General features: G+C 32.6%; 2 protein-coding genes across 2 annotated transcripts in view; both read right to left on the reverse strand.

Moving 5' to 3' along the window:
* LOC126747780 (headcase protein) overlaps positions 1-14,433 on the reverse strand; it is a 297,681-nt gene that overhangs the window by 172,191 nt on the left and 111,057 nt on the right. The window lies entirely within an intron of this gene.
* Positions 4,045-6,999, reverse strand: LOC126747781 (uncharacterized). The gene is made up of 2 exons (XM_050456582.1): positions 6,384-6,999; positions 4,045-5,355 (listed from the first exon to the last, which is right to left on the reverse strand). Exons 1-2 carry the CDS (start codon positions 6,722-6,724, stop codon positions 4,452-4,454), a joined length of 1,245 nt encoding a protein of 414 aa, XP_050312539.1. The 5' UTR covers positions 6,725-6,999; the 3' UTR covers positions 4,045-4,451.

A 14,433-nucleotide genomic window follows, 5' to 3' on the forward strand; every position in this document is an offset into this window, starting at 1 on the left:
TCTTAATTATAAATACTTAACACAATATATGTTCTGAACGTCAGTATGTCAATATCCAATATAATAAGTCATTTGGAAAATACAAAAATGATCATAATGAATAAGATGACAAAGGCACTCATTGTAAGAAAATTTGAATAAAATGTGCCAATACTCCTTTTGTCTTCCTCTCACTTTCTATTTTTTCGTTGGTGGCTCCTATATACCAATTAGTAAGTTAAATGACATATTTCCACCCGACACTTCATTTTCATGCTTTTTAATTTAAATATCCTTGCGATAGTTAAATACAAAAAAATTATTTCCTATTTAGGAGTGAAAAAAACTGCGTTTTGGTGAATTTGACGCCCTCTAACTTTGTTCTCCTAGGTTTTACAACTTTATTACAGGAAACCAAAATTGTAGACAATTTAATTCTATTCATTTTTTGTCACGTAACATTTTCTCTGAGACTCACGGTTTGACCAGAAAATCAAATAAATTTTTTTTAACGTTTCTCAAAAATGGTAGGAAAGGATGTATACACATCCGTGAAATTAAACTTTTCTAATAGATCATTAATAGCTCCCAAAGTATGAGACCAGGGATGATTTTTTTTTCAATTTAGGCTCTTTTTGAATCTAGATTGACTGTACTATAAACCATTTTGATTTCTGTATACACGAATGGCAATATCGCATTAGTAGAAATATGGTAAGTGTTATTAATAATGCAGTACATATGCAAGTTTAAATAAAATTATATTACAATAATAATATTGTTTTATTAATTAATAATAACTTAAATAACGCTTTCTTATATAAGTAAAAAGTATTTGTTTCGTAATTCTACTAAAAAAAATTATCCGTTATGGTCTTTGCTTTCGTTAAATTAAACCTGTTAACGCATTCTTCTGTATATTTTTTCGGGAGAAGTGATAATAAAAATATTTATACCTTTTAGAGTTATGCGACGATTGGATTTGACTTTTAATATGAAAGAAAATTCTCGGCAATATAGAGAGGGGTGAAATTTTTCATAAATCCGACCTTTCCTGTTGGATGGCGTCCCGCGTGGGTCGCTCGACATTACAATATAAGGGTGCGGAAAAAGGTCGTAATTCTGCCACCGTCTTCGGCCCAACAACAAGCACATAAACTAACCACCAGGGCACCGCTATATCGCTTCTATGTTATTACTTTTTTGTTTTTATTGCAGGATTGTTTACGGCAAATTTAAAAACTATATAAACAGATAATTTTGTATTCATGATTTATGATTTTTTTTCTCAATTGCATATCTTTTTTAATATATTTAATCATTGATTTCAAGACCATATAACTATAAAAGCCAAGGCATTAGGATCCGATAATTTATATATTACTATTATTAGGCTTTGCAGTCCTGCAATTATTAACCCTCCTGCTTTCTGAAGAAAAGCTATTTTCGAAAAAGTGGAAATTGTTCCCTTACCTAAAATTAAAAATCCTATAGAATTCAATAATCTTCGTTCTATTTCCATACTGTCTGTTCTTTCGAAAATTTTGGAAAAAATTATAAAGCTTGATTATTTGAATAGCAATAATCTAATCCCAGAATATCAGTCTGGATTTCATAAGGGCTATAGCTGTGTCATTGCGTTATCTCAAGTTATAAACGATACATTTCGGGCTTTGGATAAAGATCAGGCAACTGTTTTAATTCTCTTAGATTATACCAAAGCATTTGACACATGAGATACTCATATCTTTATTACATTATCTAGGATTTTCTCAGTCGGCCTTAACACTTATCTTTTCTTTTAAACCGCAACCAAAGAGTTCTGCTAAATGGAGAAATATCGGCGGCACTTAACGTTATTTCTGGTGTACCACAAGTTAGTATTTTGGGTCCATTGCTGTACACAATATACACATCGCAATTGACAAGAAAATTAAATAGATATAAACATCACTGCTATGCAGATGATACTCAAATTTCTCATTCATTTAAACCCAGTCATGCCCGAAGCTAACATTAATATTAATATAGATCTTGATAATATCTATGCTGAAACTCAAAATCTATTTTTTTAAATTAATCCAGCAAAATCTAAAGCTATACTTTTTTTGTAGTAACGCTCATCGGATTGAGAATTTAAATAACTTTAGTCTTGAACTGAATATGTTATACAATTTCAAAATTCAGCCAATAATCTTGGACTCCTAATAGGTCATAATTCTCTTGTTCTGAAAGAGAAGGAATTCAGGAGGTACTTCAAGCTTATTTTTGTTTAGTGTACCAACGTACGCGAGTTTGTTTTTTAATAAAATATCTTCTAGTTCCATTGAACTGTACCAGTTGTCGCCCGTGACATTCCTGTTGGTTCCAAAGATTGGTTTGCAAAGGCGAACAACAGCTTCGTAGGAATAGCCAGCTTCTTTTCTTCATCAGTCAAGTCCTCTGAAGTATCGCTACCTTTAGCACAATATATATAGGTGTTCTACACATAATGAGTTCGGGCATCAGCTAAGCATGGCACCTTCACTCCACATTTTTCAGGTCTACTGGGTATGTACATTTTAAAACAACAGTGACCTCTAAAACCCACAAGCATTTCATCTACCGTAACATTTCCACCCAAAATATAAGCAGCCTGTGAATTTTTGTTGAATTTTTCCAACATTTCTAATATTGCAGCTGCTGAATCAACTTTTAATCGCTCCTTTCTTTCATTACGTGTATGAAATCGAATACATGTCAGAAGCACTTGAAACCTTCGGACTGAAAAAACCAGTCGGAATATTTCCCTTCCAGTTCCATTTATGGCGAACATAGCTTCTATACTTTCGTGCAAGAGTAGTGCAAGAGACCAAGGAATCCATTAATCTCAATTTCGTTGCTGTCTCTAAATTCAGTGCGATTCTCATTGGAAGCCTTCTCTCTGTACTCCTGTAATTTTAGGTTAGTGTAATGTACCATAACTTCTAACATGTCTTGGCTAAACATTTTTTTCCAGGCGTCAATTGGCTCTATGTTATTATCAGCGTCAAACATGCCACGCATAGGAGGGAGCTTTAGAATGTTGTTGCTGGGAGTGCGAACGTTTCGTGTAGGTTCAACTGATGACTACTTATAACGATTTTTCCCATAATAATGTTTTCTTTCATGTTCATTCCTTTCCTGATCTAAGTTCTCCTTCATCTCCTCTTCTATTTCGTCCACAACATTCTTACCTCCTGCAGATGTATCGATTTCTTTTTCGGACATTTCACTTTCGGATTCATGTGCACTAAAAACATATTCACTATCTTCGATACTATCTCTTTCCAGATCAGAAGAATCACTGCACAATTCATCATACCACGCCTGAACAGTCTGTTTAAACTTGGGATCACCTGATTGCACAATGTTCTGACGAGTCGCCATTTCTCAAAAAAGTCACGAAAACTACGTTGTGAGGTCCCAGGGACTACCACGCGTTCGGTTCGCAGGATCAAGAGTGACTGACAATTTTGTCGCGCTAACATGATGTTGCTGAGGCCATAGTAGGAAGGTACTAAAGCCGGGCGTCCACCGAAAGCGGTGCTGTGCTGTGCTGGGTGGAGCGGCGTTGAGCGGTGCTGGGTTGCCAATGCATTCTTATGAAGTACCGTCCACTAAAGCTGGGGCGCTGTGCGGCGAGACAAGCTATGTCGTGCGGGGCCGCATGACTTCGCTTTGTGTTCGATTGACGCTGTGCGGAGACGGGCAAACTCGTTTTGTTTTTTTTTTATTAATTACGATAAAAATGGAACAATTCATTGAAACTGTGAGATTAAATCCTTGCCTATGGAAAGTAGATGAAAAGAACTATAAAAGTCAAGACGCACGTGATATTGTCTGGGAAGAAGTCTCAAAAAAGTGCAATATAACAGACGGTAAGTTTAAATAAATAAAATTAAAATCACACAAATTCACACAGAATTAAAAATTAAAAACAAAATTAAACACAAAATTAAAAAATCACACAGATTGGTCCGAAAAAGTTAAGATAGAAAAATGAACTTTATTTCACTCCATCTTTTATCAGAATTAGCTCTAGAGTCCCATAAAGTCGTAAAAGTCACTATATTATTTATTTGGCATCCTGTATTTTAAAAACAGTTGGATAAAGATAAAAGTGTGATACATTAAAGTTTTTAGAATCTAGTGTGAAATGTGAAATCCAAAAAAGTAACAATATTAGGCTGTTTCATTCAAAATAAGCGAGTAGGGGTGTAGTTTACAGTAGTGTGGTTACGTAAAACACCCTGTATACCTATATTATTTATCTATATTCCATACTTACCTAAAGTAAATGGTTACTAAGGTATAGGGTGTTAAATTTTAATATTTATTTTTATTTATTCTTTATTTTAACTCGAAAAGAACCATTTATTCAAGAAATTTGGTACAGGATACTTAAAATAAATACAAAACGTACGACAATTTGTTTTATTACTCCTGGTTATTTACATAATTTTATCTTGCCACGGAATCCTTCCTGTGTCAGAGTTAAAGTAGTTACAAAAGTTCTGCCTTATGGCAAAAGATTCAGCTGTTGCTCTTACACCTCTATGTGCTAATGGCAACCACTGATTTTCAGGCAAACTTTTTCCTAATTGTTCTTCATTTATATTAGGCGATCTACCTTCCCTAGTGCCTAAATAATTATGTAGAACACAGGTCGCTTTAATTATGCTATCTATACTCTCCAATTTGCATTCCAATGGACGTTTATAGATTCGAAATCTTGCTGCCAATATACCGAAAGTATTTTCTATAACTCGTCTAGCTCTGCTCAAGCGATAATTAAAAACACGATTTTCTTTATTTAAAGATCGTCTTGGAAATGGTCTCATTAGATTTACCATGAGCGGAAATGCCTCATCTCCGACTAATACGAAGGGAAAATTATATTCATTATAATTTTCCATGAGACTAGGTTCAGGAAAATTAAACGAATTTGTTTTTAACCTTCGCCCAATAGGACTATCAGCAAATATTCCCCCGTCACTAAATCTGCCTGATGACCCAATGTCGACTGCAATCAGTTGATAATTGGCACTTGCTATGGCCATCAATACTACAGAAAAAGTTTTCTTGTAGTTAAAAAACGATGAACCTGAATTCGGTGGGGCTTTTATAACCACATGCTTGCCGTCTATAGCACCGACACATTTTGGAAACTGCCATCGTTCTCTAAATTCCAATTCATAGGCTTTCCAAGACTCTTGGTCGGGCATTTTCATGAGTGTCGGTTGCAACTGGGACCAAAGGGATGAACAAACTTCATTAACTATCTTTGAGACAGTTCTTTCTCCTAAACGGAAACTATATCCAATTGTTTTGTAGGAATCGCCCGTCGCTAGAAATCTAAAAAAAAAATTTTTTTTTAAATTTTATTAATATTTAAATTAGTTTTTTTTTTTTTAGGAAAAGAGGCTAAACGGGTATGGAAAAAGTTAAGGGATTCTTTCAAGGACGCTTTAAAAAGGCAAAATGAATGTAAAAGTGGGGACGCAGCACCTGCGGTAAAACGGTTGTGGGTATACCAAAAACAAATGGAATTTTTGATTCCATACATGACCAACCGAAAAAGATGTTCCAACGTAGCTGACACGCAATCATCAAACGAAAATACAATGGAAACATGGCCACATGACGAAATACAAACTCAAAACGAACAATCACACAGTGACTTTGAACACACGGTAGTGACTGACGAAGAAACTCAAATAAGTAGTAGAGAAACCCAAGAGAAAAATCCTGAGTTTATAGAGCCTGTTAAGAAGAAAAAAAGTCAATGGCAAGAAAACGTTGTATCGATAATGAAACAACAAGCTGAAAAAAGGGAGGCTAGGGCTGCTGAGCGAGACGCTCAAAAAAAAGAATTTGAACAAAAATTGCGGTCGAATGATCCTCTTAAGGAATTTTTCAACAGTATGTATTTAACAACAGCTGCTATGCCTCCACATTTACAAGTTTCCATTAAGCGAAAAATATTTGATGCTGTTACTGAGGCGGAACTGAGTAATTTTACGAGCCACGCCAGCAGCAGCACTGGTACTCACGGTTCCCAACATTACTTTTACACACTACAGCCACCCCAACATTCGAACTCAATTTATAATAATCATAATCATCATCATCATACTTCTACTCCGCTACCGTCACCACAATCAACATCCAACCAGTCATCAAGCGACGAAACTGCAGGAAGCTACTTTGGAAATTGGAATTTAGATAATCCATAATTATTATATTAATATTACTATTAGCTATTATAGCAGAAATATTAATTATTTATTTAATACCTATTAGATTATTTTTTTATGATGGAATAAATTTGTGTCAGGAAAAACTAAAAATATTACTTTTAAATAATCAAAAAAATAACTTACCTTAAACATACACCCAAACGCTCCTCTGTTGTGACACTTTCTCGGTAGTTCGTATTAAGCTTTATAATTTCAAATCTTATTAATTCATGAATTTCCACAAACTGAGCTCTAGAAAGCCTAAAGTAATTTTTAAACTGCTCATCACTTAACACTGGAATTAATTTATGAAATTCGCCAAATTGTTTTCGCTCTACTAAATGATTTGATATCCAAAATCTGTGTTTTCTTTTATCCGCCATAAGCATACAACTTAATAAATTATTTGTATGCTCATCTTCGGAATCATCCTCTTCTGAACTTAAATCAAAAAGATTCTTTTCAATTTCTATATTATTAAACATAATTAAAAGATTAATAATTTATAAGATCATATTATGCTTGCTAACGCACGACAAACTTTTGGTGGACTGTCCAACTACAGCTTTGCCCAGCACAGCACAGCATAGCCCAACGCAGCACAGCACAGCACCGCTTTCGGTGGACGCCCGGCTTAAAAAGCGTGCCGCGCTGGGATAAAAGGCTAAATATGAATACGTGTTAACACAGTTCTGGGAGTCTCTGGGACTCCACAACGTCTGGTAATGGTTAAAAACTATAGAAGAATTATTTAAGTATTATTATTAAAAAAATGCATTGTGAAGCATTGGTTTTGTCACCTTTCAAGTTCTGCGACACTACCTATGGTCCTTGTCTTGACTGCTCCGATGCCATAAACAAAAACTACAAGATACAAAAACTTCAGAATTCGTGCAAAACTTGTATATGGCATAAGGAGAGGGAAGCACATTTCGTATAAGCTAAAGGATGCGGGCTGGTTAAATATGTTCAGTTGACGAGTATTAGATGTTATTTATTTTTTTTTATAAATTACTTAAGTAGAAGTCTCCATCGCATTTGCATAGAAAAATCAGATTCCGAACGAATGTACATAACCTAAATATTAGAAGAAAAATTTGCTTACTATTCCGGCGCACAATAAGAAATTATTTAAAAAGTCATTTACATACTTTTTTTGCACACTATATAAATAAATGATTTTACATTGATACTTTAAGTTAACATTAAGCTACTTCTCCTTGGTTAATTATGTGTATTAGTGAATTTATTTTTTTTTTTAACGTATTTACGTGTAATATTGTTCATGATTTTGTTCCTGAAAGGCTTTGAACGTTGCAAGAAATCATTATATAATTTGCCTCATCTTCCCTTTCCCTCATATTTTCTTTCATATCCTGATCCTCTTTCCATGCTCCCGTTAAGTATGTTTTTTTTTTAATTTTTTTTTTCGGCCTCAACAGTATTCAGGGAGCATTTTATGTAAGGAATATCTTTGTAAATCTGCATATTATAGACTGTTGGTCACCTTGCATTATTAGTGTTATTCTTTAGTTACAAATCCTTCGATTTTTTTTTTGTAAAAATTAATACAACTACCTATTAGTTTTATTCTCTGTGCCTAATTGCTGTATACTCTTGGTGCCTAATAAACGTCTTATTATTATTATTATAAATTTTTGCCTTGCGGCAATCACACTCCCGTTTTATGGGGAACATTCACTTATCCCAGATATCTAAGATATCAAAAGGATTAAGCTCTGAGGGAACCCTTTCCAGGTTGTCGGGCCCTGGATGGTGTTCGGTCTTCTGTACCCATGAACTTTCTGACGACCCGTGCTGTCCCCAGTAGCATCGCTTTTTGCATGTTTTTGTAGTGGTGCTTACTTAGTCCCAGTTGTTTGAGGTTCTCTACAAGGGTTTTTGGTATAAGTCCAGCTGACGAGATTATTATCGGAATTGTTTGAACATGCTCCATCTCCCATTGCCGTCTGATTTGCCCTTCAAGATCTCGATATTTGATGATCTTTTCGTTGTATTTTCCTTGGAGGTTATTGTTATTAGGTATAGCAACGTCAATCAGCGTGGTTCTCCTTAGTCGCTTATCCACCAGGATAAGATCTGGTGTATTGTTGACAGTTCTTTGGTCGGTGAGAACAGTTCGGTCCCAGTACAATTTATACTCGCCATTTTCAAGAACTGGCTCTGGAGTATAACTGTAATATGGAACTTTGTCCGTCCTCAAGAGGTTCAGTTTAACTGCAAGTTCTTGGTCCAGTATTTTTCCCACGCAGTCATGAAGTGCCTTATACTCAGTTTGGGCAAACGTTTGACATCCTCCCGTTATGTGTTGGATGGATTCTGTCACTTGGCATCGATATCGACATTTATCACTCTGTACTGAAGGATCCGAGATAACGCACTTCAAGGAGTTTCTAGTTGGAATAACTTGGTCTTGTATGGCCAAGAGGAAACCTTCCGTTTCGGGAAACAGTTGTCCTGAAGTTAACCAGTAGTTCGACGCGTTAGTGTCGATATATCCCTGGCTAACCTCGTTGACGTGTCTCCCGTGCAGTGGTTTTTGTGCCCATGATCGATGTTTTTCTTCTTCAGTGACGTGATGTGTAATAATAATAATAATAATAATAATAATAATAATAATAATAATTATTATTATTATTATTATTATTATTATTATTAATTATTATTATTATTATTATTATTATTATTATTATTATTATATTATTATTTACCAAGATATGTCATAAGGTTTTTTTTATTGCTATGCTTTTACGGTAATTTCTTATAGTTTAGACTCTGACTTAGTTAAAAATGTTTTAGCTTGTGGACTCTCACCTGAGCTGTAGCATAATTTTTTTGGGGCTCATGTGCTCAATATAGGTTTGACCTACTGTTTATACTTCAGAAAAGAGCAACTTGCTTACTGTTTTCCTATTCTACCGTGTCGTGAGTCGTGCGGTCCACTTTTTGTAAAACATAAAATTTTAACGCTTCTCTCTTATAGAAAGTAAAAAATTAAAATTTAACAAAAGTACCCATGATAAAAAAACATTTATCGAAGCGAAAGAATATATTAATAGTTTAGAAAAATATTTTAAATGTATAAAGTATATTTTAAAAGATAGGCTAAGTTTACATCAAACTGAACGACCAGAATCTACAGAATCAAATGAAAATAATAAAATTATGTCGGAAAAATTTGATTTAAAAACCGCGGCGAATCTGCTGTCGGTTATATGCGGATTTACTAAATGATGATGGGAAAAAGTTGCTAATAAATTATATCTTAAAACTCGTTTATCGCAAAATGCAAAAATAAGGCTTAACAATAATTATATTTGTACTAGGACACAAAAAACTTTACTTGCGTGAATAAAATTGAAAATGGCTTAAATTGTCTGAAAAAAGTAAAGTTTATTAGTAAAAAAAATATTTAACTGCACGGAAAAAATAAAAAATTACATCAGTTGCCTAGATAGAAAAAACTGTTCGAAAAATAAAAAAAAAACTACTTCGAGTGTCCAGAAAAATGTAAAATGACATCAATTGCCTGGAATAAATACAAAAATTACTTTAATTGACTAAAAACTGAAAAAAATTAACTGCCTGAAACGGATCAAAAATTTGAAGAAAAAATCCAAGAATATTATGATTTATTCCAGCAACTGCCTGGATTGGGTCGAACATTTTTTCTTCCAGGCAGTTGAAGAATTATACAAAAAAATATGTTTTCTCTCAAGTAGTTGAACTTGTTTGGTCGTCAACTGCCTGGAATAAAAAATATCATGCTTTTTGCCAGGCAGTTGCAGAAAAATCCAAAGACCCAAGCAACACACCATATCACCGTATTATTATCGTTAAATATATGCTTATTCAACGATTTTTTAGTAAATTATTGGTTTTGATGTATTTGTCAACCGTATATGGTCAAGGTAGATTTATTTAACTGTGGAATATACGTATATCATATACTGTTCTGTCTATAAAAGGAAGCAAATTTTAGCATTTAAAAATACGAGAGGTACCTACTTGTTCTGCTTCCCGTCTTGCAGAGTATCCCAATAAACCTATTCTATTGTTTTTTTTTTTTTAATAGGTAAGTTCATTTATGATTATGCTTTCTGTTTATGGTAATCTTGTCAGCGTCTTTTTGCAATTTTTAAGTATAATGCGCCATATTATTTCGTTATACATTATTCTTATTAATATTATTGCACCCAAAAAATAATTGTATAACACAGTATAGAACAAAAAAAAAGTTTTTTATGGTGAGTAAATTTACAACCCATACTGTTTCGATTAAAATGTTCCTTAGCTTATTATTTGTTGCATCATCTTATATTCTAAGTTTTCACTAATTATAAAATACACCCAGGGATATTTATAACACAAACCTGATAATAATAGATGAGTTCAACTATATCTTTGATGAATCTTTTACCTATATTATCATTCCTGTTAATATGCCAATTCATCAAAGTCTTGTACAAAAAATTATGTGTTTAAAAGGGTGTTAAAGTTAAAATTCTAAAACAGACTTATTTCAATTTATTATCTTTTTTCCCTTATACATTTTTAAAGAAAAAAGGTATTTGTTTCAAAATTGTCTAAACTTTACTTTTTAGGCCTAATAATGAACACTGATTTTTTAAGGATTACTACATTTAAGGAATTATATTAAATTATTATTATCTGACAGTAATTACTAAATAATGTATTTTGGCCTAATATGTTGGGTCTAGAGGCTGTATTCATTTTTTTAAGAACATTATTCCTTAAAAAATAAAAGTTTTTAAAATTTCATTTATAATATTTTAAATAAGTATCTATACCAGTTTTTGTACACAGTAGTGGTATTAAAATTTTCCATTATAACTTAAAAAAAAAACGTGCAGTGCCTCAAATAAAAAAAAAGTGAAGAATACAAAATTGCTTAAAACTAAACAAGGATTTTAAGAATAAAAATGTATTACATAAAGATGCAGTGGTGTGCCTTTTTTTATTAAAAGATATTTACGATATCTCCCTTACGGACGCCACTGCTAGAATTTTTTTTTGTTGCGCATCAAAAAATGCCCCTTGCTGCACAAAACAGGTCTGCAAATAACAAAAAATATCTACGTTGATAATCAAGTTATTTACCAAAAATGTTTTTTCTTTTTTATATATTTTTTTTCTTGTTTTTTGGATAATCACCCTGTAAAGTTTGTTGGTAGGGTTCCTGGACACCCGATATAATATACCATAATTTAAGCCTAAATAGACATTTTTATTATAAATTCCATATCAACAATTATTTAACGATTAAAATAAAAGTTTTATAATGGTTTTCTATAACTACAAATGCAATGCTTTGTTGATGGTAAATGTATATTGTTTAGAAGCTAACTACAAAACTTCAATTAAACGCATTTTGCAAACGTATTTAAATAGTATTCAATATACCATAATTATGATTATACGTATGAAATAATAATTGTCTATTTTTAACATAATATTAAATTGCTCAACGTATATCACGCGGATATTTAATCCGATATTTATCGTCGAAGTTCGACCAAAAATGTACACCTGGTGTAAACCAAAAATAAACGTTTATTTGACGTGGATTACTTGGGGAATTTATGTTCTCTATTAAACAGTTGACATTTTTTGATTCTCAACTGGCTGGAATAGACAAAATATTATTTTCTTCCAGACAGTTGTTGAAAAAAAACATATTCTCTCAGCAACTGCCTAGAACAGATGAATTCTAGATATACAATGTCATAAATTTTTAAATTTTTTATTATTTTCTTAAAGAAAAATTATTCATCCCATTTTTTTTTTTTTGCTTAAAATAGTCCAATTAAGGTTAGTTTATTATTTCATATTCAAATATATTAAAAATCGGATATGTCTAAAGTAGACTAGAACGAATTTATAAATATGTATAAAAAATAAGTCTTATACAATTATTATTAAACGCAATAATTAAATTGGAAATTCCCAGATTATTGTCACATACAGATAGAATTTAATATAAAAGGACTTACTTGTGCATTCTTGCTAACCTTCGGGCAGTGCCCTATTTCCTTGTAATCTCCAAAATCACTCACTTAACCATAAATCATAATAGCAATAAAGAAAATATAGATACTTGTTAATAAGGATCAATATAGCGGTATAAACTGGTTGTCGATAATTTTCGATCTACTCTCACAATTTACATATATGCGCGGTATGTGCGTATCCAAAAAATGCCTCTCTATGTACAACAATATCTGTATTACTATAGGACGCGCCAAGCAGTAAAATTTTGATATTTTATGTTAAAATTTTGTTAAATTTTCTATGCATGAATAAATTATAGAGAGCAGTTAATTAGATAAAAGAAGACCCGGTGACAAAGAGAACAAAATTCGTTAAAAAGATTATGGTAAACAAAACATTATCAGGATAAAATTAAAATAATGCTTTTAGTCATAGTTTTTATATTACCACCATACTAATAAGCGCATGAAACGGACACGTTTTTGCAATAAACATTTTCTATGCAGGGTACCTCAAGAAGAAACTATGGCGTCATTATTTATTTATTTTTAAATTGAACACCCTGTATAGCGTTTTACAATTCTACGAGATATGCTGAATACAATTGGTATAGCATACCATATGCCTAAAGTCAGGGGTTTGTCCAAATTGACGTGATAGACTAAGATGAAACGTAAGACATTAAAAAATAAAAATGTATACACTATTCATTGCAACTAATATTCAATTTTTTGTCTATTTACTTCAATGCATTTTTGAAGTCGGTAAATAACTTCTAATTGAACATTTTTAATCACTTACGGATTGACTAGTGTAATTTCCTGTCGAATGCGTTGCTTTAAAACATCAACATTATTTGGTCTATTCACATAAACTTTGGACTTAAAATAGATTCATAAAAAAATCTAATGGGGTTATATCTTGTAACCTTGGTGGCTACTCAATCGGTCATCTTCATCTGTTAGGAAAAGTTGCATCAAGAAATTGTCAAACGGCGATGGCAAAGTAGGGAGGTGCCCGTTGGCCTCTTTTAGATCATGGAATAAAATAACTAAAGCAGTGTGTCAGCACCCGGTCTCCAAAATCATTTATCATGAGTATTTCAATTCGTTCTTTTTGTCAGATGAATGCATTTTATTAAGAAATGATCCGTGAAATGATAACTAATGTGACCATTATACTCACATAAAAATAATTATCAAGTAGATTCTAAAATTGGAAACTTTGAATATAATAAGGTCTTTACTTTTCAAGAAATCATATAAGAAATTGATGTTGGCATCATAGCTACTACTTGAGACACCCTGTAATCAAAATTTTTATTGCAAAGGACGCATTGACAAATTAAACATAAGTTTCAATAGATGCAACAAAGAAAATAAATGGTATTGATGTATATTACCTACAAAAGAAATGTTATAACACGTACGTACTTACAGCTAATTAATTTAATTTTTCTGGTTATGTTACAGTTACACCAACATATTTTGAATCATAATCTAAAAAGAGATAACTTTTATTACGGTACCACTTAAAAAAACATAAATAAACGCCAAAAGTAAAAGTTTACTTTTGTAGAAATTTAGTAATATATATAGCCTTAACCCTAGAGTGAACCTCTTTGAATCACGCGGGCAACATACCACAGTATTCTAAGCAAAAATTCGTGTTATGGATAGGTGCCTAAGGAAAAACTTAGGAAGGGGATATGTCAACAAAAAGACAAAAACAAACAAAACAACGAAAAAGGGCTTGTGGAAGAAAATGAAAAACGAAACTCCCTAGCAAGGCCCTCGCCAGATCCTCATCAGAAAAACCATTCATAGGCCCTGAACCTGTATTTGGCATAACAAAAACCTCGGTTCATTGTAGTTTAAAAAAATGGACTAAAGAGACTCACAAAAACCCTGGAATTAATTATGAGGGCTGAATTAAGAAAAACTATGCCGAAAGGTCCATCAGCTACTTGTACCTGAGAGATACTAAATCTCAGCAGAAGTCAACTTAGAATAGTGACAGGACTACACCCTCGACACTTTACACTGAGAAAACACTTACAAGCAATAGGAATATTCCATGAAGACCCTGTGTGTAAACTTTGCAAAAAGGACGATGAATCAGCCTTTCATAAAATCATCATTCAGTTACCTTTTTTATTAGG

This window comes from Anthonomus grandis, chromosome 20 (genome assembly GCF_022605725.1).
Source record: "Anthonomus grandis grandis chromosome 20, icAntGran1.3, whole genome shotgun sequence".
In the NCBI taxonomy this organism is placed as follows: domain Eukaryota; kingdom Metazoa; phylum Arthropoda; class Insecta; order Coleoptera; family Curculionidae; genus Anthonomus; species Anthonomus grandis.